At 35.7% G+C, this 26,628-nt stretch overlaps 1 protein-coding gene across 2 annotated transcripts; it reads right to left on the reverse strand.

Annotated features, from left to right (window-relative positions):
- TOR1AIP1 (torsin 1A interacting protein 1) lies at nt 1–26,388 on the reverse strand. Of its 2 annotated transcripts, XM_016141163.2 has the most exons (11): nt 25,846–26,388; nt 24,103–24,177; nt 19,477–19,536; nt 18,537–18,581; nt 14,592–14,630; nt 13,622–13,711; nt 11,528–11,581; nt 9,280–9,324; nt 8,726–8,794; nt 4,949–5,005; nt 1–2,439 (listed from the first exon to the last, which is right to left on the reverse strand). In XM_016141163.2, exons 1-11 carry the CDS (start codon nt 26,360–26,362, stop codon nt 1,643–1,645), a joined length of 1,848 nt encoding a protein of 615 aa, XP_015996649.2. In that variant the 5' UTR covers nt 26,363–26,388; the 3' UTR covers nt 1–1,642. The 2 variants fall into 2 exon arrangements, with proteins under 2 accessions (XP_015996649.2, XP_015996650.2); XM_016141164.2 differs by lacking the exon at nt 8,726–8,794.
- Between the last annotated feature and the right edge of the window lie 240 nt (nt 26,389–26,628).

Below are 26,628 nucleotides of genomic sequence, written 5' to 3' on the forward strand. Positions count from 1 at the left end.
TAGAGTACAAACCAAGAAAGTAAATTTATTTAAATTACTAAAATAGCTTTTGAAGTCATTTACAGATCAGCTGCTACAATTACTTTTCTTGAAAGATAAGTAAGGTTAATTACTTTAAAATCATTTTGGTCAGTGAAACATTTAATAAAAACATTTGTTTCTCCATATAATATATAGGTATAAAATAAGCCTTTTTCAAAAACTCTTGTTTTACAATCCTCTAAAAATCAGATAATATGACTTCTGACAGTCAGGTACAAATCACAATATGGGGTATCAATTTATAAATACTGGTAGTCCTGGTGGGGAGAAATTAGAGCGCTCTCTCCCACCAGTCATGAGACCCTCAACAGGTTAAGCTGTGAAATCAAGGACTGGCTCTAGGATTCTAAAAACAGTATTTTCATTTAAAGGTTTGTAGATGATTAAAAAACAACAAGGTGAATCTAGAATTTTAGGGTTTTAAGAAAATCAAAGCAGTTGATAGATGAGCAAGCTGTAACAGATGCAAAGTCAGAGTACAACGATGTGCAGCAGTGTATTTTAACATTCTTCACATAGGAAGTTCACTCTCTTTTTGGCTTGAGGCACTATTAATAGAATTTATCATGTGCATAGTAAATCTTAATATTTGTTATTCGAGTGTCACTAAAGGGCTACGACTGCGACGAGTGGACACGCGGAAAATTAAATCCTTCTTCAACAGCCCAGCAAAGCTGGCTAGCAAATGGTTTACCAATTTTTGAAATTATAGTCCTTTTTTTCCCCCTCCCTTCCCCAGAAATTATATGTCTTAATTCGAAACAAAGCTTCAAGATATATCCAAAATAAACTGCTCTGAATTTGTCTGCCCTTAAGTGTCACATGAACAAATATACTCAACCTCATGATATTTACATGCTTCAAAATCCTTGGGAGGACCAAAAATGTCTTAGAGGTTGAAAAAAAAAAGAAAAGAAAAGAAAAGAAAAAGGGACATGTGAAAAACAGATCTCAACAGAATTCATTGAGAGTGGAGTCTGTTCGACTAATCTAAGTCTCAGGGGCTTACTTTAACATTTCATCTTGTAGACATGTTTCTCTCTTTCCTTCCCCATTCCACAAGTCCTCTCTTTTCCTTTGCCTCCTTTTCCCCATCCTCCAAAAACAAAGAAAAAAAAAAAATCCAAACACACACTTGGATGACCTTTCACTACTTTTGTTCCTATAAGCAGAAGATGACTAAGGAACTCACAACTAAAGGAAGTAAAAGAAAACAAAATGCAAAAACCCACAGTTGCGTTTAGGGAGCTGCCTTACCTCCTATGAGAGGATTCATAGAAAGCATTTTCTAATCCTTCGCGCTGGTCACACCATAGCAATAATGATTTAAGCCAGAATCTAAGTAGATCCTCTATAGGACTGCATGTAATTTATAGTTCTCAGATTTTATCAGCACAATATCACTTGTAACAGGGAAATACTTCTCTCAAACAACAGGTAGTAGCTTGAATAAATGAAAAAATGCTCCATGTTCACATAAGAACTTAACTTCCTTTAAAAAGAAACCAGTTCTTTCCAAAAGAGCTCTGAATCCTGTCTCTGGTTAGAAAGTCTGAAAATTTCTCAGAACTTGAGACATGATTTCCTCTTCTGTCACCCTTTATAAGCAGATGCCCCTCTTCAGGGCATCTTCAGGCTGGACGGGCAGGACCAGGTGGGAAATACGGCTCCAGAGCCCACTCAGTTTGTCCGGGTCCATGTGTTTGTAGGAGTTGGGTGTGTCGGAGTTGGTGAATTTGACTCGGAGGAAATCCCTCACTTTTTCTTCAATTTCCTTTAGACCTAGGCTGGTTCCAAGTGTCTCCTCCTCCAACAAGACGGTCAGGACTAAGGCCACATCTTTGAAGGCTGCATTCTCATGGTCACAGTACTTATAGAAGATCAAAGTAGAGCGTGCGGGCAGTGACTCGAAGCGGTGTACCACCGCTGCATTCTGGCCATTTCTGAATCCGTTGGTCAGTTCCCGATCGACCTCTAGTTTGACAGCATCACTGTCCTCAGTAGCTTTGCCTGTCCCATCAATCCGGATGGCACGGACACTATTAAAGGATGAATAGGCATCAGCGATTTGTTCACTCAGACATTTGAGCACCTCTTCAGCATCGCGGGCAGCAGTGAGTAGCAAGATCGCGGGCTGAGGCCGAGGCTGGGAGCTATTAAGATGTTTTTCCAGGAATGTTTGGCTCCTTTTCCACAGCTTCTCATCTTGACCTTGGTACTTATTCATGAGTTGTTTCATCTGGTTCTGGAACTCTTTAACAGCAGCGGTTTTTGCCTCAGGGGTGTGAGGGGACCACCAATACCCGACAACAAAAAGAGCTATCATGGCTATCAGAACTGGTAGCCGCCACCACTTTTTCTTGACAGAAGATGCATTTTGGGGTTGTCTTGCCACGTCTGCTCAGAAAAAAAGAAATGACAGATACAAATATTTTCTTGTATTCAAGGGCAAGTGATTTAAAAACCAATATTAATCTTTATAAAAATTAGATAAAAGAGGCAGGAATTTAAAGAAGGGAGCTGATAATTTGCTTTCCTGAAGAAATAATTTATTACATGTTTTCAAGAAAATCTCACATCCATAGGTTTTAAGTTATGTGTGTAAGTATGCTGTGTGTCTCTTCAATGTCAAAATGATAAAAAAAAAAAAAAAGTCTTAGAGGAAAAAGAATTATTTTAAATGTAGGAAATGGCATAAGCAAGCCAGAAATAATGTAATTTATAAAGCAAAACTATTATTACTGCTAATATTAGGGAAGTAAACGATATTAAAAGACACTTTATAAAGTGCTTTTTAATTTAGAAACTCAGAGCTCACATGGCTCATTATTCGGGGTGGAATTTTTGAAGTTTCTGAAGTATATAAAAGATAAAAAAGATGCACTATAAGTGAACATCTTGCATATACAATAGCTAGCTGTCCTTTTAATTGCACAGATATCTATCTTTGGTGGTATGCAAGGTAACACTGGTAAGATTCACTTTGGAACTCATCCCTAATTATTATTGGCAATCATGATATCGGTTTACATTTATTTAGTGCTTTTCAGTTTATAAAGCACTTTCTTATGTATCACTCATTTAATCATTTAATATTATAGCAACGATAATACTCTTACACATTCTATTTATTCATTGGCTGCTTTGGGCTAATAATTTTACTATGGACTCTTTAAAGCACCGGTTCTCAAAGTGTGGCTGGCCTTTCAAGGGCCTCACAAGTATCATCTGACTTTTCCTACCATGTTGACATTTGCACTGACGGTGCAAAAAGCCACGGTGGGAAAACCAAGTGACGCTGTAATACGAATCAGAGGACAGTGGCACCAAACCGTACTGGTACAGTCTGTGTATGCTTCATGGCTATGCACTCAAGGTTATCAGTTTCACTTTAGAATGCCCTTCATAAAGCAGTTAAAATTATTTACCTTATTAAAACTCAACCTGAGTGCAAATCTTAATAGTCTGTGTGAAGAAATGAGAAGCATCCATAAAGCACTTCTGATGCGTACACAGCACGGTGCAATGGTGGTCTCAAGGAAAAGAACTTTGTGCAACTGAGCTGTGGGCTGAACTAGTGCTTTTTTCATGGAATTTTTACTTGAAAGAACAAGTGACAAACTATGGTTAATCTGATTTGCATACGTGATAAAGAATTTTCTTCAAAGTGAGCCTCACAATATCAGTTGCCGATTATAAAATTCAAGGTTCCAAGTGAAAATTAGGATTGTGGAAATACCTGCCATTCTGAGCTTGACAGCTCCCAGCACTTAAATGACTTTTTTGTCTTAAGATTGGTGGTGATGTTAACAAAAGTAATCTTTTTATATTGTATTACAAATATGTCAACATTTGGAAGACCTATATAACTTAGTGAACCAATATTTTCTAAATGACCAATTAATGATATTCCATTCAAAGTACAAGACCGACTGACAGATTTTAATGTAATAGAATACAAAAAGTTCATTAATATGGTTTCGGATTTCACATTTCAAACAACATTATTTCAATTACCACTTGTTGAGTTTTGGCAAATATCAAGAGAATATCCACAATTATCTGAACATTATTAAAATTCTATATATTTGTATAAGCTGGATTTTCTGAAATTACTTAGACCAAAACGATGTATTTTTTGAATGCAGAAGATTGAATGCTGAAGCAGATAGAGAATCCAGCTCCATTTTATTGAGCCAGACATTAAAGAGATTAGAAAAAAATATAAAGCAATTTGTTACTCTTCTTACTAAAGTAGTTAAAAACAAAAAAAAAAATTCAATTTTAATTTCTAGGTAACTATGGATAGGTAAAACTCATATACATTATTTTATATTTTTCCATATGTATTTTTAAAAAGCTCTTTGGTGTGCTTATTAATTTCATTAGTGGAAAGTGGTACTGAGATCAAAATGTTTGAAAATCACTATTTTCTTTGTACTAATGCGGGATCATAAACAGGCTTAAAAAACTTAACTTGCCCAAGGCTATACAGAAGGTAAGTGGTCCAATCTAATTCAAACACAGGCTTGTTGATTCTAAAACCCCTGTTAATCTCACTTTGTTATGCTATGTGTGTGTGTGTGTGGGGGGGGGTCCTCTTTTTTTTTTTTTTGAAATCAGCAAGGTTCACTTGGTTAACAATATTAGTGGCTGTTCTTAAATTTTACTTTTAGTCTCATGGACAATAAAGTGAAAGAGAAAACCCGATGTACTTTCATATATTTTGTCCTTAAAAATAATTTCACTGCTATTAATATACTTTTCCCTTAAAATTTCCTTAAAATAAAATATCTTTGAGTGCAATATCAGAATTAAGTTATTTGGCTGTCAAATAATTTAAAAACAATTATGGACCCCCAATTTTAGAGACGCATTTAATAAAAAACTGAACAGACAAACTTACATTGGCTGGAGGCTGACGGAAACCGGTTTCTCAGCTCTGATTTCTGAAGGCTGTCATCTAATGATAGGAGCAATAAAAGCTATCACTTTATGTCTCATAACTTATGTACTTCCAACAGAGAAAGAAAATACAAACCTCATCAAGGGAAAATAAGGCAGTCATCAACCAGAAACAGAAGAAAAAGCCAAAGATCCGAGTGCCCGTTAGACTGACAGCTCCCTGAGACACAGACCCATTTCCCTCCTAACGACCGCTGGCATGTAGTGGTCTAGTACAAAAGCATTAGTTTTGTGAGGAAGCCTTGAAGTATCTGATTATTTAATGGGAGTGGTGAAACTTCTGGGGCAAAGTTAAGAGGATAAAGAAAATAAGCACAACACAACTATAATAAAAGGAAACATGTTATATAATATCTGAAAAACTGCCATATATTTAAAACTCTTGATGATGCTAGAAAGAGGGGAAAAAAACTAAATATAGATTACAGATTACTGAGCTATCTAGATACAGTGTTTTAACATAAAGCTCTATCTTAATCCTATTTTCTACCTCAAACTGATTCAAGGGAATACTATTCCACCTTAAAAAAGAAAGAAATCCTGCCATTTGCAATGAGATGGAGGACATTGTGCTAAATGAGATAAGTCAGACCCAGATGGACAAATACTTCCCCATGCCATTTATGGGAGGAGTCTAAAATACAGTCAAATTCATAGAAGCAGAGAGTAGAATGGTGGTTTCTGGGTACTGAGGGAGGATGAAATATTAGTCCAAGGGTACAAAGTTTCGGTTATGCAAGACGACTAATTCCTGGAGATCTAATGAAGAGCATTGCTGTAGCTGACAATACTGTATCATATATTTAAACATCTGCTAAGAGGGTAGACTTTATGTTAAGTGTCCTTTCCACATGCACACACAAAAAGAAGAAATGAAGAGGTTAGGAGGAAACTTGATTTGCTTATGCCATAGACTGTGGTGATGGTTTCACAGGTGTGCACTTACCACTGAACTCATCGATTTGCATACACTGACTACAAAAGCTGTATACATTAAATGTATGTCAATCCTACCTTAATAAAATGTTTAAAAAAAGAAAAAAAACCTATGAGAATGGCAAGTAGAGGACCCTATAGTGAAAGAGCATGTGAAACATAATACAACTTATTTTTTTATTAAATTAAAAAAAAAATCCATCAAGATAATGTTTATCTTGAATACCTTACAATCCATGGTTACAAAGAATAAATGAGATATTCGATAAAACTGCTGGTAAGTGCTCTTCTGTGATGATTTTAATGAAGAATAGCTAAATGACAGTTACTCTATAACATGTAAGAGTTATATAATCCATAGAACGCAAACTTAGCGGGGTGTATACTGTTGAGGCAGGGCACTGCATAAAAGATAATCTCAATCCCTCTTATTAAAAATATCATTAGGGACAGTTAAAAAATTCTTTAAAAAAAAAAAAAGATTTTTAGAAGATAAAGCTCTAGCTATTCAGTCTGAAGAACATGGTAACAATCATTCTAAAAAGTCAAGGGCAGAGGGCTCAAATCTTTCTTAATTATTACTGATTATTACATGATATATTTCAACAATACATAAGCATTAACGACTATTCATGTGGTAGATAGCCTTGGAAAACTGTGTTTACAAACCTACAAAGTTCCTCAGAATAACCTGGTTATAGGCACTGCTGCCCTTACTTTAAATACAAGAAAACTGAGGTCCACAAAGGTTAAGTGACTTTCCCAAGGTCACTCAATTAGTGGGTAGAAGAGCTGGGACTGGAACCCGAGAGCTCTAAACTCTCCTCTTTTCTATACGCCACTTCTAGAGACAGGTTCCAAAGTATGTATGTTAGTGAGGAACAGACTCAAAAGGTCTGAACTCTCCATACACATTCTTCCTCACTCTCGCTGTTTTATCATCCAGGAAACAGGAAAATCAAGACAGCAGTTCTATCTTCCACCAAGGGTAGGCTACAGGCGGAAATCTGACCTGGGACCTGTCTACCCAGGGAACTGGTGTTAACATGGGGTGACAATAAGAGTCTAAAGTCTCAGGTTCTTGAACATGTAAATCTAAAAATAATTTTTTTTCTCACTGAAACAGACGGAAATGTATAATTAAGGCAATGAGATATGAAATTCGGAATGCTAAGAAAACTTTTTTAAAAATGATCTCAGACTGAATAGGAATCTATAAGGCTGTTTGAAAATCACGGTAATCTACTTTCATTGAAAATATTTTCTTCCTGTTCATTGTTTTTATCTTAAAGTCCTTGTGTGGTTAAAGGTCTAAGAATTCCATTATCTGTACCTAAATGTGCAAACTTCTGGTATCTATGTGACACTCAAAACCCTATATATAAATAGTAGATGGCTATCAATCAGTATACAACTATTTAAGCCATAATAAATACACTAACAAGACAAAGAAGGAATGCAAACATAAAATACAAAAAGTGAACTATCGATTTAGCAACTAAAAGATCTATTTCTACATTCCAATCAGATCTTCAATATAATTATTTTTCATTCTGTACTGCATGTGCACAGTGTCTTATTAGAGGAAGTAAAAATTATATTAAGATTTGTTGATAACAATGTGTCCTATACTTCACTTATCGGGAAGTAATTTATCTATTAATTACCCAGGAGATATAATTAAAAACTGAGAACATAAAAAGTCTCTGAGCTTTTCAAAGTATACATACTCAAACTCATTTTTACTTCCAAGAGCATCTCTCAGATGTTAAAAGTAAGTTTTAAATTTTTATACTGGTTATAAATACAATCCTAATAAGCTGAATGTTAATATTTGTCTTCTTAAATATAATAGGTCGGGGAAAGCAAATTGTGAAAGTAAACGGTCTTTTAATAGCAGGTACATATAGTGGTAAGAAATGATATCCAACAATAAGGCAAGAGCAAACTGCTATTCAGTTTTAGACAGCAGCAGAACTCACTTATATGAGAGGTAAAATGAACTGTGACCCTTACTACTTCACTGACAGAAAAACAAAGCCACAGAGGTTATTTTGTCCAACTGCAGTTAGTCATTTCATGAGCAAGAGATATATGACAGGGATTTTGACATCATCTAAATAAAAGGAAGGATGACCTTGAGACCTGCTGTGATCAGATGAGTAAAAAAGGAATAGAGGTGAAGGGTCACTGAAGGCATGGGTTGCTTTTTTTATAGTCGAGGTTTAATGTGAACACACTGCTATAGACATTATGATAGACGCTGAATTCAAAGTATGATTATTTCATCACATCTATTTATGGTATTTCTTAAATTCTATGACATTTAATCGTTCCTTAATCTAAACATGAAAACACAATTTGTGGATTTCAGCCTTTACTACTAAAAATGGGTGCACGAAGCTGTTTCAAGTGGTCATTTACATAAAAGTAAAGAAAGTCTACTAAAACTAACGAGACAGGTACTGTCCACAGAGAATTTCATTATCATGTGCAGACTGTACTGCAGGTGGACAGACCTGACGACTTGCTCAGTCCAGACCCATCACCCGCTGGTTTTCTCACACTTTACTATCTATTTTACTATCTACCCGTTACACCTCGCTCACCTCCTGCCAGTCCAAGCGGATGGAAATAACCAAACTAGTAATCATAGCTGTCCTTTATTAATAAAATCACAATCTAAATGCTTATCTGAAGAATTAAATATTTCTGTATGTTCAACAAGAAAACAGCAAATAAGCTTAAAATTATTTTGACAGGGAGAAATTTCCCAACTTACTTTGCATCTTAGTCCTTATTCTTGCAGTTTGTTTGACCCATTTCTGAGGGGTGTTTTGATAAAAGGCGCCTGAAGCAAACACATACATCAAGATATCATTTCATGTACTTTGAAGAGGTACACTATATTCTACTGTTATAAAACAAATTTATGAGAAAGACAAAACAAAGTTGGGGAGGAAAACAACAAAAGTGACAGTTTCAAAAGTAAAAGATAATGTCAAAGGACCACATCAGCGAGGATGAATACTTCCCACAGCAAAATAAACATATGATCACCTAAGAAATGAAACTATGTCTAAGTCCTTTGCTCTGGTCTATGAGTGTGACTGAGTTCAGTAACACCTGAACTTGACTTCAATGCTGTTTAAGAAGAAAAAAGTTAACCATTTGCTTGTGCAAATAAATTACTTTCGGTAAAATTGTTTTGGATACATTTCCACATCACAGAGTAACTATCACATATACTATCAATGTGTAGTGAATTAAAAGGAAAGAGGATAAAATGACTTAAAATCCTATTAGAATTTTTTGACTCATAAAAGAACAACCAACCGCTTAGCACAGAATGTTGCTTATCAAGAGCTGTGACATCTCGACCTGAAACAGAAAACAGATACAGTCAAAGAATATTTAGAAATAAAAGCAATGAAAATGTTGCAGAGGTATTTTGCTTGTTTACTATGGATACTATAAAACAAAACAAACAAAAACCCTTTCTTTCATCAATCCCAAACATATATGATATATATTTATTTTCTCTTTTCTAAACTTCAAAAATGTTCAGGAATTAGAAAATTAGAAGTCAGCTTTAGGATCAATAAATATCAAAATGTTTCGGATGTTTACCAGTTATCAAGCATACTTTATTTAATTCTTACACTTTATGTGGTAAATACTACGATTATTCCTATTTTACGAATAAGGCAACTGAAATTAAAAATTTGCCCAATTCTATATCTGAAAGTAGTAAGGGTGAACTATAAACCTGGCAGTCCATATATATAACGTTTCATGTTACATAAGCAGACTTGTAGACATTGAAGAAAAAGAGATGAAGTAAAATATGCCACCACATGTTCTGGAGCAGTATTTAAGAACAACCGTAATACTTGAAACTAATTAAAATAAATAAATTTTTAAAAAGGAAAGCATCAATTATTTTTTCTGACTAAACTCAATTATTATAAATGATGCAAAAAAATAACAAATAATTGAAAAATGATACAATGAGAATTAGAAAATGATTTACAATTATAACAAGGTAAATTTCAAATTTGCCCTGAGAAAGGGAGTTACTTATACCCATTAATAATAGTATGGATATAAATTTATTTTCAACTTTATTTTTTGTGAATACAAATACAATATACGCTGACTACAAAATAAAGGTACCATTCTACAAACGCGTAACTTAAAAATTCATAAATATCTATTAAGTGCCTATGTCAAAACGTTACATGTAGAAATACAATGATGAATCAGATGTATATTCTTCTAGATTTGTCTTCAGTCTATACTAACAAAATACATTTTAAAAAAGTAGACACATGATTTTTTATGTTGCTTTATTCTAAGAAGCAGTTTTTTAAAAAACAACTCAGATTTAGGGTTCTATCTTATTTCAATGGTATGTGTCACAGTTTAACTGGATGGCCTTTTTTTTCCAGTGATGTATAGATTTGAGGGACTATCTCTTGAACACCTACCTACTCATTAGCATACAGAATTCATTTTCATAGCGAAACAGTATTCCACTGCATGAGTAAAGCATAATTCATGTAGGAAGATATATATAAGAGCCTCTGAAGACCGAAGACTTAGAATAACAAAGGGCAAATACATGTTTCAGACAGCAATTTTCCACAAATGATCTGTTTTTGTGTTTTAGCAACTTATTCATTGTGTTATGTCTTAAAGTTACAAATCTAGAATGTACTGAAAACTAAAATAAGTAAATAAAAAAATAAAGTGGAATTCTATGAATACGGTGATTATAAAACAAATTTCCAAAGACTTCTTTCTAAATAATCTCATTTTAAAAATGGTGATGTGAAAGGGAAAAAAAAGTCCTTGAAGATTCTACACACAGGATATTTTTGGCTGATTAATAACTAACAAATTCTGGACTTGAATTAAAAATTTGAAAAGAAAAAACTGTATCATTTCTGCTTAACCTAAGAAATACATATTCTTTGTACATAATCTGCAATACAGGAAAAACATAAAAGAAAAATGTCACCATGAATTCTACCATCCTAGATGAATCACTTTTAGCTTTTTAGCCTATTGTCAATTTTTCTGTGTTATGTTTTCTCAATGTTTTATTATTCATGTGTTCAAAGCTGTAAGCGAGGCTCTAAGTCTTTTATATGCCACCAACTAGCTTACCATTAACGTTCTACTACACCTGGTTTGTCACTTATTTATTCATCTTTCCGAACTTTTACAACAGAATTGAAATTATTACACTGCATATGAAATTTTATATCTTTATTATAATATGTCCAGTATAAGCAGACTCGAAATACTATATCAAACTACATTAATCAACAAATTTGTATTGCAAGCAAGAATATTCAACAAATTGCTGAAAGCAGTAGTTTTATTTTTTAGTTCAAATTCAAGCTTAACTATGACAACTCAAGAAACAAATATAAGATGCAAGATATTTTTTAAGCATTCGCCATATCTTTTTCAACATTTTATATTAAACTGCAAAAAGGGATCTTTAAAAATGAGAACAGCATTGACCACGCTGACAGACAGACTTTTAAGTGTGCAAAAACATGGCTTTACTTACTTTGTGATGGCTGCCAAAATGGCTCTGAACATTGACTTGCTCCACTGGTTTCAGCTAAAAATAAAAAAGAAATATAGTATAATAGAAAGCATATATAACTTTTTAAATGTACATTTGGTAAGAGAAAAACGAGTAATTAAAAGAGCAAAAATATTCAGATAAACCTCAAGGAATTCAATATTTGGATGCATAATTTTGAAAAAGTTCTAGAGTTAGGTTGTATCTAAAAAATTTATTATTTTTCTCCTGACTGCCTTCTAAAGAAAAAAACATATAGAACATGGCATGAGGTAAGGGAAAATTTTGAAATTCTGTAACACTGGATCTTCTTGAAATTATTAATATCAATTTTTTTGCCTTAAGTTTTTCTTGAAAGCAGTCAATATATTATGTATTTTAGCCTACTCTTCTTAAAAACTTTTTCATACAAGCCCAATCCCATCTGATCTCTGAAGCTAAGCAGGGACAGGCCTGGTCAGTACTTGGATGGGAGACCACCTAGGAAGACCAGGTGTTGTAGGTGTAAAAAATAAAAAAAATAAGGATTGTAAGCTGACATGGTCCTTGCAATCTGTGAGGTCAACTAAGGGTTGTCTAGCCTAAAAAAAAAAAAAAAATGTAGAATTTATAAATAAATCTGTTTAAAAGTAATCAGATTGCTGTTTTGGAAACAAAAGCATTTGACACATCCACGTAAGATGGCTAAATATTTTTGATAGCGTATTCCTATACTAAAAAAATTTTAGCATCAATCTCCAAAACCTACTTCTTTCTAACATTATATATATGCATTACTGAAATATGAATGTGTTATGTATATTATAAAACAGCAAAAAAAGATATTTTAAATGAATGAAATTTTTAAAATGTACACAAAACTAGTATTTTCTTCCTATAGTGGATCTTCTTGTACCTCTTCGGTGATAACTGGTTCCAAAGATAATTAGGAATATTAATATTCTCCTTAATACACCTAAAGGGATCACATAAGCATGGGGTTTATGTAGTTTTAAAAAGCTATCCGCTGATAGCAATGGCATCAACACTGGCTATATGAATTGCTTAATTAGTCTCTAATTTTGAGAGCTTTATGTATACATATGAAAACTAATAACAGCACTTAATTTGAGTGTTTGCTATATGCCAGGTACTTTCTAAGTGCTTTGCACATATGTATTCATTTAACCTCACAACAACCCAGATGAGGACACTGAGGAACGTAGAAGTTGAGCACCTGCCTGAGGGCATGAACCCAGAAGCGGAGGAGTGAAACCCAGGGGCTCTGGCTTCAGAGCCCATGTCCTGAACCACTATGCTAGAGTCCTGCAGATATCCTGTGGGATTTCTGTCTTAAGTAAGAATGGGGAAGAGCGAGGAAGGGTGGGAAATGTATAGATTACCAAATGCCCGGAGATGAGCTTATGAGCTTGTTCTTAAAGCTGAATGATTAAGTAAAACTTAGAAACTATAGAAATTCTCAAAAGATGGTAAGGGGGAAGTGGAGACTTACTCCTCCACGGGACTGAAATATAAAATTACTCAGTATTTATAGAGTTTATAAATTAGATCAGCACCCTCAAGGCACAAATTCACTTTTCCTCTCCTCTTCAGTCAATTCTTTTCCTTGAATAAACTTAGACACAAACTTACATGAACTATCAAGAGCTATTAATGCTAACTTGGTGTGAATTTGAACAATCCGGAAATGAAAGTAGTTTCCTAAGTTTATTAAAACTTCCTAAAAGCTAACACTCCTGATGGTATAGTATTAATGCCAATGTGATTACTTTCCCTATAATTTTTTTTTTAAATTACAAATGACTCTTCTTGTGAGCACCAAAATAATCATATTCCATAAATATCAGAGCAGGCTAAAAAGTGACTTTTTTGTTTAGATATTACATGACATTACATTACTAATCAGATGTAGTAATCATGGACTCAGTAATTTTAATTAAGAAATTAAAAGGTACGAAAGGTAATACAAGTTTTTAAAGTATTGTTTTTAAAAAGCGAATTCGCAAAATAACTTTATATTTTAACTCAAAATACAGCTCCTAAGGTAAGAGTCATATGTGTACAAAATGATGTTACCTTCAGAATCAACAGAAGCCCCGGGTCTGACCTGAACAGAAGTGACATCGGAACTAACATCAGAGTTGTCGTCTTCATCGTCAGTGTCCCCTAAAAAGAAGTCAAGGTTACACCGGCACGTTCTTTATTCTGGTGCTCTAAAGAGCTGGATTATACAGCAAAAACTAATGATTCGACATTAAGGCGAAGCCTTCTTAATTATCTGATCTAGAACTGCTCTTTATTTTGTTTATCACTGAGTCAGAAAGTTTTAAGTAACCTAAAATTGAACTCATTTGTGTTCTCTAAGGTGTATAATTATATTCTAAACATATATTCAGAGTGGTATCTGTAAGATTATATATTCTAAGGCTTCAAATTAGAGTTAAAAAAAGAAAAAGAAGCATTAAGTAGTGGAAAAATTTTATCTTATGGGGGGGGGAACTACATATAATTAGTGTGTAAATACAGATAAGACCGGTATATGCATGAATGCTTGTGTGTGTGTGTGTTGGGGGTGTACACAAACATTTCAGTATGCAGATGACTAATTTCAGGTTATGGTACGCTTAAAAATGGGCTAAATTGTATTATACTATTCAAATATGGACTAGTTATGAGAATCTGGAAAACTGTTTGTTTTAATACTAAAATCAAAGTTCAGCACATCTAGGAAACTAAAAATATTAGCTTCGCTTAAAATTATTAACTCAGACAAAAGATGCTTAAAATGCACATACAGGCTATCAACACTTTTTCTATGCTATTTACTGCCCATTTAACAGTGCAGATAAGCATGATTTTTTTTCCTGAAGAAAAAGACACATTAGGGTCTGTATTGCATACCTAAATTCTTTATAAGTTGTAAACTTTGAAGAAAAAAAGAAAAAGACACGTTTTCTGCTCTCACTCTCAAGAACCTATCAAAATTCCTTCTAAAGGGAACAAAAAAGATTCAGAATATACAGCATGACATTTTAGAAGAAAATACCTTCAGAGAAATCGACCTTCTGATGGACACTGGTGGTTTCTAGAAGAGAAAAGCATACGTGTTGTACAAAACACCAAAAGCTAAAGTTTAGGACTAAGAGCATCTCAGTGAAAAAAAGTGAGCATGAAGACACACCAACTCAACTTTTTTTCCCAGCTGAACCATTAAGGAGTCTATTATTTCCCTCTAGGCTATTTCAGGAATAAGTCTGATACAAATCAGAATTGGAAAAAAAAGTTTATTTTTCCTTCACCCATGGGTCTGCTGCTTGTATTCTAAAATGCAACCTGTGTTCACAGACTTTAAATACTATGTTGATATATATTTCAGTCCCTATAGGTGCTAATTTTCAACAAGATCTTCGAGTCTTTATCTGGTTCCCAAAATGTCAGAAGGGAAAACACTAGTATGTTAAGGTTCGAAGATTAACTAAGGGACTTGTCAAAAGGTGTCAGGACTAACAAGTGATGAAAAACGGACTCGAACACAAGCTCTTCCGATTTCCAGTCGACTGCCCTTTTACCGCCCTATCAGTTTTGTTCATAATAGCACGTTATAAGCATTCAATAATTTTTTTTAAATTAAAGACTTTTTTTCAGAGCAGTTTCAAGTTGACAACAAAAGTGGAAAGGAGATCACCCATGTGCTCCCTGCCCCACACAGGCAGTCTCCCCATTATCAACATCGCCGCCAGAGTGGTACATCCGTTACAACTGATGGACCTACATTAACACATCACAATCCCCCAAAGACTGTAATTTACATTACGGTTCACTTCTGGTGTTATATGAGTTTAGACCAATGTATGATGACAAGAATCCATCGGTAAAGTATCAAACAGACTATTTCCACTGCCCTGAAAAATCCTCTGTGCTCCACCTACTCATCTCTCCCACACCCTCCAAAACCCTGATCTTTCGGCCTTTTCCGAGATGTCATGTAGTTAGAATCATACAGGTGTGTATCCTTTTCAGATTGGCTTCTTTCACTTAGTAATATGCATTTAAGGTTCCTTCATGTCTTTTCTTGGCTTGATAGCTTGTTCCTTTGCAGCACTGAGTAATATTCCACTGTCTGGATGCACCATAGTTTATTTATCCATTCATCTACTAAAAGACATCTTGGTTGCTTTCAAGTTTTGGCAAATATGAATAAAGGTGCTATAAAAATGAGTGCAGGTTTTTGAACGGACATGTTTCCAACTCTTTTGAGTAAATATCAAAGAGCGATTGCTGGATAGCCTAGTATGTTTAGTTACAAGAAACTGTAAAACCATCTTCAAAGTGGCTGTTATCACTTTGCATTCCCACCAGCAAGGAATGAGAGTTCCTGTTGCTCCACATCCTGGCCAGCATTTGGTGTTCTGCATTTTGGTCATTCTAATAGGTGTATAGCGGGAGCATTAATAAGAGTCTGTCAATGTTGTTTCTGTATTTACTGATATGACCATGTGATATTTCTTTAGTCTGTTAATATGATGGATATATTGATTTTTAAATCGTCTTTTTGTACTTTCTGGGGACTCGATATTTCTGATTCTAGGATTTATGCCAGTCACTAACATATAGGAGGTAGTTAAAAATAAATGATAGATTTTAGGATCACAGAATACAAACTTTTAAGTTAAGACTTTTGTAATATTTTTCATACTATGATAAAAAAAAACTATATGCAAATTAAGAAAAATAATTAGATTTCATAATAATTAGATGTCTTGCAAGGTCTTAAATATTCCATCTGTTTTCATCTTTTTAACTGCAAAGACTGTACAGATAAATATTTAAAATATAATCTGATGAGTAAGCAACATCTATGACTAAGTTTCAATTTCATTTCCTTCTTTTGTTATTAAGGTTCCTTTATTTTAAATCTCTTGGCTGCTACACATACAAGTTTAAAACATTAAAAAATATACATATATGGATATATAAAGGTATTACTCTTTCCTATGCTTCTGCAAAAGCTTTTTTGAGACATTAAAATCCTGTTTGGAGCAGTAATATGCTTAATTAAAGTTTTTAAAGAAATTATAAAAGCTGTGGCCTTAACAAATATACAGACACATGGCAATAACTGAATGTACTAAGGTACCACTTTTTCAGTAACTTCAACCCATTAGAAGAAGGTACCTTCAGAAATCCTAGGTCTTTCTTTGTTAAAACAGATCACTTACGACAGATCAGTTACAACCATCTCCCCGGTGGAGACCACTAATTTTAACACTTTCTGTTCACTTTCTTTTGCTTGACTATAGATTTTAAGAAAACTACAAAGTTCCAGGGATATTTCTACTACTGTATAGACTTTCTACTATTCCTAGAGACTTGTGGGATGTGTTGGTGTGAGGAGTGAAGGCTACTCAAGCAAAATATAAACTTTGCTTACTTTCTGTTTTGTCTGGGGACAAAGATATGAAGATTTCATAAATGACATTATTATGCTTTCTCAAAGAGAAGACCGGACAGAATACAGGGGTGTCTTCCTGTGCCGTCGGTACAACACAGCACAGAGTGTTACAATAAATCTATGTCCAGGCAAGTATGTAATTCTCTGAATTTACTCTTGTAACAGATGACAATATGGGTGACTTGCTGTCTTTATTCCTGCCATTGATATAAATCAGAGGTCAGTGAACTTTTTCCATAAAGGGCCAAATAATAAATATTTTAGGTTTTGTGAGCCAAATAAGTTCTGTCATATATGTGTGCATGTGTGCATGTGTGTATATATATATATATATATATATATATATGATTACACATTTATTCATACAATAAAAATATTAATGTGAAATATATACATATTTCACAAAATGTAAAGATCTTTTGTAGCTCATAGGCTGTACAAAAACAGAACTGCAGATCAGACTTTACTTTGAAGCTTTAGTTTACTAACCCCTGGTATAGACAGCTTTAAGAACAGTATCTTTAAGATACTGTCAACCATGCTTTTGAGAACAGAGTGGGGCAGCAGGAAGGAGAGAATAAAGAATAGTTTGGGATCTCATTAGTATTCGAGCTCCGTGAACAGTCACTTGATATACTAATCTCACAGAAATTTCTACACTAATCTTACAGAAACTTCCGTTAAACTAGAAAGCACTTGTTTTACCGTTTTTATTATAAAGTACTTATAAAAATGACTTCTAACTCTAGCATAAAAAGTAGAGGTATAGGATTATTTTAGCTCAAGTTCTCTCCCAATTAAGACTCTGACTTAAAAATGTGTTTTAAAAGTTTTTAAATAGAGTATTTGAGAAACTCTGGTGGGTAAAGTACACATGATATCTTTATACTGCAAGGATCATTTTTAGTACCCAGACACTATAAATCCTGAAGCTGCTAAAGAAATTAGCCTGAGCTGAAGTGAAAGATGAATTTAAAAGAAGATGCAACTATTTATAAAGAAAAACGAAGCTTCCATCCTTTTGCCTCATATCCGAATTTAGAAGAGAAGTGTAACTTAAAACTAAGGCCAACCACAATCCACGTAGGTTCACTTAAAGCTGGAGATCTTGGTATCTCATGTCCTACACACAGGCAAACACTGAAAAGAATTTAAACCAGGTAAACAAACATGGCAAAGAACACTGAATTTACTATAAGCAAAAAATCTCAAATTCACTTTCTACATCAAGAAAAAATCTTACTTAGTAAGTTGATTTATCTCCTTTCAATAATGTAAATTTAAAAAGGCTAATAAAAACTAAAATGTATGTATTACATGTTCTTACATGAATTTAAACAATAGTATAACAAAATCCATTTCAGACAGAATAAAAACCAAGGCTATTAAGAAAGCTCATGGTCATAGGGAGAGTGTCCTGCATGCCAAGATAATAAAGCAAGTGATAATCCCAAGCCAGTGACTAACATGTGTGCTCCTGTATTCCATTAGTAATCAGAACCCTCAAAGACAACCTGTAAGAATTAGAAATAAACAAACCTAATTCACTCATGTTAGTATTTCCATTTGTTGTGTATGCGGAATCTGCAAGAGAGATAGCAAGACAATAATTAGAGCTTAAATGGAAATGCATTATATGGTTCTTTACCACAGGTTTGGAATCAAAACCTTAACAGATCTTTATCGTTATAATACCTGATAATAATCTAGCAGAAAAAAAAAACAAAAACAAAACCTAATTCTTTCTTACAGGTAATGACTGAGGAGTAGAAACTTATGTGAAGACAAATAAGCTTCCTTTTTAGTTTCCATAATAAAGCATTCTCATAAGCCAATTGAAAAGAAAATAAAAATGGACTGCTCGGAATGACTTTACTAGTTTTCTTTCATAGTCATGAAATTAATTTAAGGGCAACACTTCTTAAAAGTTTTCATCAAAAAGAAATTCATTGAGGCAGGGAAATTTTAGAGCCCTGAGCCACAAAGCCTTGATCTTCAATTTTTTATCAGCCTTATACTGGGAAAAATAAAAAGTCCCTGACCCTTGTTTTTAAAATCATCATGCCAACAAAAAGAATCATAACGACACGTAAGAAACACCTCTTAAAAAAAATGAGGAAGTCTTTTATATACTTATATGGAAATATGGTAAGTAAAAACAAAAACAAACAATATGGAGGTACAAAAAAGGAATATTTATCATGCTAAAATTTGTGTTAAAAAAGGAAGGAAAAGATCATTTATACATGAGTTTCCTTTTACGTCCGCAAAGTATCTCTGGAAGAATACCTAAGAAATGGACATCGGTTACCTCTGGTTAGGACAATGGGTGGGTAAAGGGTAGAGGGGACAGGGACTTTTCACTGCATATTTATAGTAACTTTTGAATTTTGAACCATATGAATACATGCACTACCCTATTTAAAAATTAAAATTATATTTATAAAAAGTTAAACCAACAGACAAAACAATCTCTTACCAGATCTTGGGCTTCTTAGAGGGGGTCTACGCAGGCTGGTGACAAGGTCTTCACTCGCCACTAATAATGGGAGGAGAAAGTATTTGAAAAAATATAAAATGTCCAGCATTCTAAATTATACAATCATCTATTTATTCAACAAAGGTTTTCTGAGCTTTCCATTATGCTAAGAAAAATGGAACTAGAGACAATTTTCCTGCCATAAAAAAAAATTATGGACTTGATGGAAAAATTGGTAATTTTTCTCAGCAGACCATATTTGTATAAAAGAAAGAAATTCAAATAAAACTCTTCTAATTTCTCAATTAAGAACCAAATTCCGATGCTGTACACCAGAAATAAATAAAATACTGAATGTCAACACTAATTGGGGGGGGGGGACCAAAAGAAGCAGAAGAACCAAATTCCATTTGTAGCATACATTCATTGTGGATCACTTATGGCATATTTTAATTTCAAGGTTAACTTCCTGAGAGTCAATACAGTCTTTCCAAGACTTTAACCTTGTGTGTGTTTGTTTAGGAAATGCACACTCCAATTCTAAATAAAACATTAATGTTAGCCTAGAAATCCAAGATGTGTTTTCTCAAAGCCTCTCACAAAACATAATCTAAATCCCAATATATATCTAAATTTGGATAATGTTTTATTTGTCTCTATAAAAAAGCATCATATTTGACCTTGTATGATAACTGTGAAAACCATATCAGACTGGCTTTCATTGGCCAATGCCATTACACTGACTGCCCAGGTTTGTGACTTAACTCAATTTCCCTTTTACAGCATCTAGAAGAGAAATCCCAAAGGGCTTGTCATTCATTTCTTCAAAAAATACTTACTGAGCATGTTTTTATCCACTTTAAATAAAGAGATACAGGAAAGCAATTAAATTCATTTTGTGTAACTCAAAAAGGCAAAACTAAGATCAATGAGGGAAAGTTACAGCATAGCGGCTTTTAATTCAATATTAAAAAAAAAACCAAAACCACAAAAACAATTAATGTTATCTCCAAAACAGAACAGATAATGAAGGCATGATTTCCATATCACTGAAGATGATCAAGCATGAATGGATGTTTGAAGATTGTGAAGATTTAGGGATGACTTTCCTAAATCTTATGGCTTTAAGATTCTATGAAGTAAGTTGTTAGCATTTCATACATGAGGTATTTAGAACTTATATAGGTAGCTTTAAAAATGAATCTTGAACATGTCTCGTAGTCTCATTATTATAACTACCTTTCTCTTTTTCTCCTCTGTATTCCCATACTTTCCATGCTTAATTAAAAGCTAAACTCAACTTAATCTACAAACATTAATTACTATTACGGTCCCTATCTTTTCATTTAAGAAGCATTTCCTGTATGCCCTACTATATACATAGCCCTGTGTAAGATAATCAAAGAAGAGTACTAAAGAGAGGTATTAGAGAATAAAATAAGTAGCCTTCTTCTTAAGTAGCAAGCTCCTTTTGCTTTTGCTCGCTACTGCACCCCCAGCATCTAGGATGGGGACTGGCATAAACTAGGTGCTTAATAAATATCTGGAGAATGAATGAATGAATGCTATAATAAATATCTGGAGAATGAATGAATGAATGCTCAAACAAAACAGTCGGCATTCAAAAATATTTATCTATGATTATTCAGCTAGAAACCACAACTAGTAAAACATAAGTATCTGCTTAATTTTAGGGAAAGTAAATGAACATTTCCTAATATATTTTTAGATTATAAACTTAGTTCTCTGATTTCCAGAAAGGAATGAATCTGGCCACAGACGAGCAGTTATATATGTACACGTGGAATGAACTGACTGAACAACTTACTGGTTACTTTAATGTGAACATAATTCAATTCTGGAACTTCAAACAATGAGAAGAGTTCAAATTATATCCCTGTTCTAATATAATCAACATTTTTCATGACTTCCAAAAACTGGATGACCAATGATATAGTTGTTTTTACTAAGCTGTTTCAGAAAGCGGCCCCTTGGTTTAGTCTTTATTCTTAATGGCATCTTTGGATAAATGTCTCTCAGACCACACCAACGGCTTTATAGCCAACTGCAGCAAGGTTCTGAATAACAAGTTAAACTGAACGTCCATGATTCTCAAGGAAAAGGGCCTCTCCTTAAGCTAGTACTTAAAAGAGTTCTTTGATAAAGAGTAGCTCTTATTTAAGTAATTTCTCTGTTAGACTTTATAAGCATTTATTTAATAATTATTAAGAGGCATGAAATGGCAGCATGCCAAATGCTAGATACAGTAAGATCTTTAAAAGCACCTTTTAAAGTTAAAAGAACCCTGAGTATCACAAACCTCCCAAATAAGCACATACTCTTATCGGTAGCTAGACTGTATGCACAGTGTACTATCAATATAATCTGGGTAACGTATGTATGAGTTCCATCAATCTATCATTTTTATTGGGAAATGTTTTCTTTTCCACTTCCAATTAGAGTATAAGCTTGTTGAGAAAAAGTTTTATGAACTTCACATCTTTTGTAAAGTGCCATAAAAAAAAACACAAGAAACCCTTGTTATTTCTATGTTTTATGGTGGACAAAGTGATTTTGCATGTATTATCTTATTTCTGCAGTGGTATTGTGAGTTAGGAAGGGTAAATCGCACAAATAAAAGCCTGAGGGTCAAGATGGACAGGTAACTCAACCAAGATCCAGGGCTCTTTCCACATGATGCAGCCATACACCTCATTACTAGTCCTTAAATACAGGCCTAATGTGAACTCCAGGCTATCCAAGACATTCTACTGCATAAGTTTTATAGTGTTCTATAGGATAGCATTCAACAGTCTTCTTTACGTCAATTTACTTAACTCCATAAATTTACTCTAGATTTTATGTTTTTTCCCCCCTCTTTAATCCCCCCCCAACTTCCACCCTTGACCTACGAATGTTGCCATTCCCCCCTCCTTTTTTTTTAAGACCTGGGGGGTGTCTCCTCCCAAGAGCTTGCGGCATGCACCCGGGGGTCCCCACTAGGGGTATGGTCCATGGCTCCACCTGGGGCAGGAACCCAGGACCTTCTGTGTGTAAAGCAGACGTGCTAACTGCTACGCTATGGAGCTCTCTAGATTTTAAAAATTAGAAATTTTTGCTTCTCCAGGTATAAGGGGCATGCAATTAAATCTACTGTAAATAAAATTTCAATAATATGCTTTTTTACTAAATGGCCTGGAAAATCTGATTTTATCGCCTATTACTTGAAACAGTTTTCTCTTCTTTTTAAAAGTTTATTAATTTTTCTTGTTATTTTTAAATTTTTTTCAAAGCATTTTTCTAAGGTAGTTTAACATAGGCTGCTCAAGGAATTAAGCAAAAGGGTGCATTTACTTGGAACTGAACTTGAACCAGATACTTTATTCTAAATTGAGAACAGTTCAAACTATAAAGTATAACCTTATTAAAAGCAATAAAGAAATAAGTCAGAATGTGGGTTAAAAAAAAAAGAAAAAAAAGCCAGGTATGATTGATTTTAATTGCTACAATCACTTACTGTTCTGGGACTTTCCTAGTATCAAAAAAAGCAAAATGAAAATAAATGGAACTAAAAACCAAAAGATTCTAAACATTAATAACCGGAATCAATCTTATCTCCTGCTTTCCAAACAGTTAAAATAGTTTTATTTTACTTATTTTTTATTATTTATGCCTACAGCACCTGGCCTTCCTAGATGGTCTCCCATCCAAGTACTAAACCAGGCCCAACCCTGCTTAGCTTCCAAAATCAGACATTGGGCTTGTTCAGACATCGGGTTTGTTCAGAATGGCATGGCTGTAGACCACAGACCATTGCTCCACTGGGGCACAAACCTAGGACCTTCTGCATGTCGTGCTAACTGCTACACTATGGAACCAGGTCCAAAACAGTTAAAATAGTTTTAAAAACTTAAGCTGATTATCAAATGTAGCCTACTTCCATGTTACATTGATACTAAGATGCAAATATTTTTATACTCTAACATCTAAGATTGGGATGCATCATACAATCTATGGCATATTATAGTTTAATAAGTAGCCTTTCTTCTTTCTAGATGGTATATAAAACAATGATGGTGTATCTTAAAACTGATGATATCTTGGATTTGATGAACTGTAGTATGGAACTGACAAGATTAACCATGTTGCTTTTACCATGCAGACCATTTAATCCATTTTAAATACAAGGTAGTGTGACACTGTCATTCATTCAACACTTAACCTACTGAATAGCTAATTATTAAATGGGAGAGTGACAGTGAGGTCCTTGGGGGAAAATGAAACTTTGGAGAAGACAAACCTGGGTCTAAGTTTCGGCTAAGTCACATACTATGTAATCTTAGGGAAGAGTCTTAGCTACTTTGAGCTTATTTTGTCATCTGTAAAATGGGTATATCTATCCTGCATAGATATGTGAATAAATTAACATACACAAAGTGCCTGGTACTTAGTAGGTACTCAAGTATGCACCCTGTCTTTCTCGACACATTGCTTAGTTCAATAAACACCTATAAAGAAGATTCACTGAAACTCTGATGAGTTGGGACCCTTGATGAACCAGGCTATAATGTGTACATTTCAAAAGTTGGCAAGGAAGGGGAAAAAAAACAAAATAATTATTCTTACCCGGAGTTTCTTGTGTTCTGATAGTCCTCTTTGAGGCTTTTTGGCTTACACCAGTTTGTGGAGATGGTTCATCCTCTAAAGAATAGATATGGCAATTGTCAAAATTCTGAATATATGATCCAGATAGAGATTATACATATAGCAATTATGTTAATAGCAATATTCAAGCAGAAATGCAACTGATTTATTTCTTTAGAAATGCAAAATTAGGTTTACCAAAACTTACAAACTAGTCAGAACTACACTTAAGACAATAAAAAAAAAAACCTATTTACCACTGATGCTTTACAACAAAAGTATATTTTACTTTAGAAAATTTAAAAGATGGGCTAAAGTGTCATAAATGTGCAAGAAAGCAGAAGAGTGAAAAGTGTTTAGATCCTTATAGATTTACTTAAATAAAAGTAACTCCTTCATGTGTTAAAAACTTCACTTTCATAACTGCACTAGGCTCTGTGAATCAATACAATCTAACATATATTGTCAAATAAAAATATGTGCAAAGCATTCTCCCAGATATTGAAGGAGATACAGAATTAACATAAGGACTGAAGTATAATATGGTCCTTCAAATATATACGGCAGGATCTTTGTCTTCAGGAACTCTATAGTCTTAAGAGATAAACTATCACATATGTGGCTAAACTGTCTTGAGTGACCACATCCTTTAGTACCTTACATATCTTTAATGTAAAGTTTTCAGAATCAACACATCTTCAAATGTATCAGCAGGTAAACGTGATGCCTATGACTTTGCTCTAAACTGTAAATCTACTTCCTTTTCATATTCATCAACGGTCTACCTAACAACGTAATCCCATTGTGATTCAAACCCCCTGACTTTTACCTCATAGGTGCCTAGGGCTAACATGAAACTTCCGTCCTGACTGGGTGTTAGATGAGGGTGAGCAGGCAATGTGGGAGAGAATTGATTAAGCGTGTCGATTTACCTGGGACTCACCTAACACTACACACTCACTTCGTCAGCATCTTTTCGGCTCATTTAGATAAAAAACTAAGAGTCTGTCGAGCTACTACTTAACCAATGAGTTACACTGAGGGCCCCCAACGTGGCAAAATTTTGGCAGACACCAAAGAGCGATCAGCTCAAGTTTATCATACATCGGGGGGCTTCAAGTTCAGGACAACTTACCACATTTCAGTATATGCATTTGGGGGGGGGGATCTCAAGTCAATTCACCCACTACGTTATCCCACAAAATGCCCACTCATAAATTTCCCTCCCCACCTGGATAGTGATGGAAAAGGGCTGGAAGGTTAGATTAAAACAGTAATTCTCAGCTGGGGAGTGTTGGCCTCTATGTTAAAGGAGGAAATGGAAGTGGCTTTGGTAGAAACATCCGCAAGACAGACGAAACCGAAATGAAACCGAGCCTGAGTGATTCAGGTTCCCGCCTGCCGCCTAACTCGCCGTCCCCCCGTGAAGGCCTGCAGAAAGCGGCAACCCCGGCACCCCTAAACTGATGCCCGGGGACAGGCTGAGCTGCCCGCTTTGCTCACTGCTGCCCTCGCAGTCCTCGCGCCCGAGCCTCCTTCCTGCCCGCGGTGGGATGGACCGGCCGAGGGGACACCCGGGCATCGGGGCGGAGGGGCGCCCCGAGCCCCGGCGCGGATGGGCTCCGCGGGGACCCACTCCCGGCTCCGAGGCATGCACACGCACCGCGCGCCCACTGCGCCCGCTCCCGGGCTTGCGGCTGGGGCTGTTAGCTCCGCCGGCCTCACCTTCGGAGAAATGCAGCGCTGCGGCGGAATTCAGCGCTGCGGCGTCCCGCAGCGGGCCCCGGGTTGTGACCAGCGACGGCTGTGGCGGCGGCGGCGGGGGCGGCTGCTGCTGCTGCTGCTGCAGGCGGGCCGTAGTACTTCGCGTCTTCATGTCCCCGGCTTCCCGGCGCGGCGGCTGCCTCCGCTGATGAGACCGAAGGTAGTAGGCGCTCTTTCTCACTTCCCCTTTCGCAGAGTCGGGCCGGAACTCTTCTAGCGGGATTCGTTTTTCCGCCGGGGACTTTTCTCCGGCCACGCGGGGCTCGAAGTCGCTGTACACCTTCGGCGGCTCTTCCGAGAACCTCACTTCCCGCCGGCCGTGGCTCGACGGCGAGGGCGTTCCGTACGCGCGCGCGTCACTGCCGACGCCATCTTGAGGGGCGCGCCAGCGCCCTCCCTCCCGAAGGGGGGCCCGGGGTGTGACGTGCAGCCCCCATCTTTCCATCGCCGGCTCCGCCCGCCGCCCCTCGCCCGCCATAGTGGTTGACGTAGCTTGAGTCGATCGCGAGGATGGCCTCGGGGTCGGGGCGGCTTAGGTTCTCCTGCCGTTGGTGGTGACGGCTTTTCGGGGTGATGGGCGGTGGTCGCGACGGTCAGGGAGGCAGTGGAGAGTCGCTGGGGCTGCCGCCTGCGTCGTCGCTGCTGTGCTGCAAACCTGCCTCTGGGCCCATGGTGTGTCCGAGGGCTGTGGGAGAGGCAGTGCCTGTGCTAGGTCAGCTGCCTGTGGGTCACTCCCGCCTCCTG

This window comes from Rousettus aegyptiacus, unplaced genomic scaffold (assembly GCF_014176215.1).
Source record: "Rousettus aegyptiacus isolate mRouAeg1 unplaced genomic scaffold, mRouAeg1.p scaffold_m13_p_17, whole genome shotgun sequence".
NCBI classification, from domain to species: domain Eukaryota; kingdom Metazoa; phylum Chordata; class Mammalia; order Chiroptera; family Pteropodidae; genus Rousettus; species Rousettus aegyptiacus.